At 30.4% G+C, this 3421-nt stretch overlaps 1 protein-coding gene across 1 annotated transcript in view; it reads right to left on the bottom strand.

Annotated features, from left to right (window-relative positions):
• Positions 1-3421, bottom strand: part of LOC106461456 — an 89319-nt gene that overhangs the window by 11198 nt on the left and 74700 nt on the right. Inside the window, exons 6-7 of the mRNA XM_013921278.2 lie at positions 2180-2347; positions 321-439 (exon numbers count right to left, since the gene is read on the bottom strand). Coding sequence (XP_013776732.1) covers positions 321-439; positions 2180-2347 — 287 coding nt within the window. The remainder of the gene's footprint in view (positions 1-320; positions 440-2179; positions 2348-3421) is intronic.

Genomic DNA, 3421 nt, shown 5'->3' with positions numbered 1-3421 from the left:
AACCCGTAACGTTTCTTTCCATAATATCTTGGACCAACAACAAGTAGCTCATTGCTTAAACACTCATTTTTAGAATTAATACCAGTGTTGCATTAAAGTATTAAAACAATATATAGGTGAAAATGATATTCTGTAGCAACTTCAAACAATAACTAGATAGAGGCCCAAACACAGTACAGCAAGTTATTGTTACTAGAAGATACCTTTAACCACATTTTACATAAACCACTGCTGAAAGATATGTTCCACTTCAACAGAGAGATTCAAGTCAAATACCTCATTTCAGATAAAGTTGAAACAGATTCACAAAGAAAACGTACTTTTTGAACAGCATGCTCAATAGTCATGTAGCCATCCCGAATCATCCTCATCAGATGTAAAGAACCTTCTTTTCCAATCCACAGATCTCCTGACTGGGACTGAGGGAGAGGATGCAGAGCTGTATGAACAGAAATATGAAATCATTTAAATAACGTAAAATTCACCTTACCTCGACACACTCGCTCAGTTTTCATGTTATGCCAAGGTAAGATAGGTATTTCATGAATAAAATAATCTTGTTTTATCTTGCAATGAAGCTAGTGTATTAATACTACCTCCTTTAAATGGACTTACACTTTCGGAAACACTGGTGGTGCTTCGGTTTGATGTTGTTTTCTGACTAACCAATACGTTCCTCTTTGATCCTAAGCCTTGCCAGCCAACGTGATCAACTTACGAAAACTAGTACAAAAACACTCAGCCACAACTCTTTAATATACATCTGCCAATACTCAGTTTTGTACTGGAATGTTACTGGATTCAAAGGTTTGTTGGTTTTGAGATTAGTCTTAAATACCTTGTGTGAATTCAAAATGGTTCAGGATTGGAATACAACAAATAAATCTTAAGTCTCATTATTGATTAAAAAACAAAAACAAATATCTTTATGAAATTAGATACGTATAAATGGCTAGATATTCGATTATAAAATATGATTTACGTTTTGTTTTTCTTAAAACAGTTTACACCTGTCAATGAATATTAATCTGAAAACCATTAAAAGAATATGAACAAAGCAGACATAATGTCTAAAACAAAATTAGATTTGTGATAAAGTGAAATTATGAAACCAAACTAACCAGAAAGTGTACATTATGTTCATAAAACAGTCAAATAATAAAACTAATTATCTTTCACTAATAATCTTGATAGCAGATTCATTAATTTGTCGCCAATCCTTATGGTACAAATTTGTAAAATATCAAGTAAAAAATTACGATATATTGCCCTGAATTACACGAAGAACTGATTAGATTTCTTGGGCTTGTCTACTTTTAAAGTTATTTTTATTGGGGTTTTAACCTCACAATAAGAGGACAGCATTTCTTTCAAATGCACAAACATTATTCCCACAAACAAACACACCAACCGCTTGCCTGAGGCAATGCAAAGATTCCAACCACTAGATGTCTCTCTGCTCGAGTCAAAAAACATTCCAGTATAAAAACTGAATTCCATTTAAGAAATTTGGCCAAACCTTTTAAGATCATTAGATCAATTAGTCAGGAAAAGATCTTTTAGTATTAAAAAAAACTATGCAACACCTTATTGTATTTTGCTTTTGAACAAGATATGAATTACTGAAACAAGATATAATTTTCAAAAATATAGAATAATTGTTTCTAATGTTGTTCACAAAATGGTGAATGAAAAAAAAGTTTTTTCCAGTAATAGTGCAAAAAAATCAACACAAATTTAAGGATAATTTTAATTAATTTAAAGTATTAAGTTTAAAATTTCCTTGTGAGTGGAATTATCCGTAGAGAAAAGAATTTATAAATAGTTAACATAACAATTTTACAAGCCAAGCTTTAACTAAAATTACTTCTATGTTCATAAAATATTTTATACTGAAAACGTTGTTGATTTTAAGTAGCGTAGGTTAATTGTAATCACAAGATGTGCTGTATTCTTTCTGATATAACTGTGAGAGAGAAAAGAAAGAAAAAAGAAGCTAAGCCAAATGTTTTGTGTCACTGAAGGATTAAATTGGAATGCAAGAAGCACGTATAACGTTACACAAGTATTACTTTCATGGTGGTATTTTGATGAAAACCAGACAGTGTGGACTTCATGTCCTTATATGGGTTAAAATGAAATGTACAGAATGTTTATATATATATCATACAAATATTACCTTCATTGTGGTGTTTTGATGAAGACCAGAAATTATGGACTTTGGATCCAGTTTTTCCAGGAAATCTTCTACCTTTATCCCTATCTTTCTTTGGCCCTAAGCTTCGAAACAATTTTCCTAAGCCTCCTTTCTTCTTGTGATCATTACCATCCTTTCCATTCTTGGTGTCTGAGATCAAATAATGGAAGTTTAAAACTTCAAACAAAACCATTTTTGTTTTTTATTGAGTTTGAAAACTACAAGACTAACTTTCAAGAAAATGCTTACTTTAAAATATGGAAAGTTTGAGATCGTTATCGTAACAGCAAAATTATGGAAGCATTTACCCTTGAGATAAAAAAAAATTGGTGTTAAACTAAGCATGACTATCTATTGATTTTCTTCCCATTGAGTTATTAAAATAAAACTAACTTACTGCTGTTGTAACTCACTTTCTTGATATTAACTTAAGTCATTAATCACATTACAGCTGTATGTTCTTCTTATCATAGTCCTTATACCGCACAGCTAGGTAATGATGCTTGATAGCTAATTATACATGTAAAAAATACTTAAAGTATTCTTGTAATAAATTGGGTATCACATAAATGTTTAATCTCCATACATCATTATATTTCAATACACGTATAATTTTAACTTGATTTTTCAACCAAATGAAAATAAAATTAATTTAAAAGAGATATCCTTTATTTACAGTCAGGTAGACCACTTCTGTTCTGTGATCAGTTTTTTTTATTTAAATCATATTAACTATTTGTTTGAAAATTTTATAAATTGTTTGTCTTTTCTAGCATTTTCGCTTTCTTCTCATAAACATAAAAACCATCAATAAATTTCAGTATAATTCCAGAAACATTAAATGTACTAATGACATGTTTTATTTGGATTTAATTAAAATGCATGAATTAGTGCAGTCATCCCTAACAAGTTAATTTATGGCTTATCATGACGACAGTGATTCTTCATAAACTAAAATTATGAATCAGAACAATCCCCAACTAATTATACTCACCACATTAATATTCATCCTTTAGTAACAAATCTGTGAACCAGAACAATCCCTGACTAGCTAATCAATGAACACTCATCATATCAATACTGATGCTTTATTAACAAATCTGTGACCCAGATCAATCCCTGACTAGCTAATCAATGAACACTCATCATATCAATACTGATGCTTTATTAACAAATCTGTGACCCAGATCAATCCCTGACTAGCTAATCAATGAACACTCATCA

This window comes from Limulus polyphemus, unplaced genomic scaffold (assembly GCF_000517525.1).
Source record: "Limulus polyphemus unplaced genomic scaffold, Limulus_polyphemus-2.1.2 Scaffold964, whole genome shotgun sequence".
NCBI lineage: Eukaryota > Metazoa > Arthropoda > Merostomata > Xiphosura > Limulidae > Limulus > Limulus polyphemus.
Note: the sequence above shows the minus strand (reverse complement) of the source record. Positions and strands in the feature narration are given on the sequence as shown.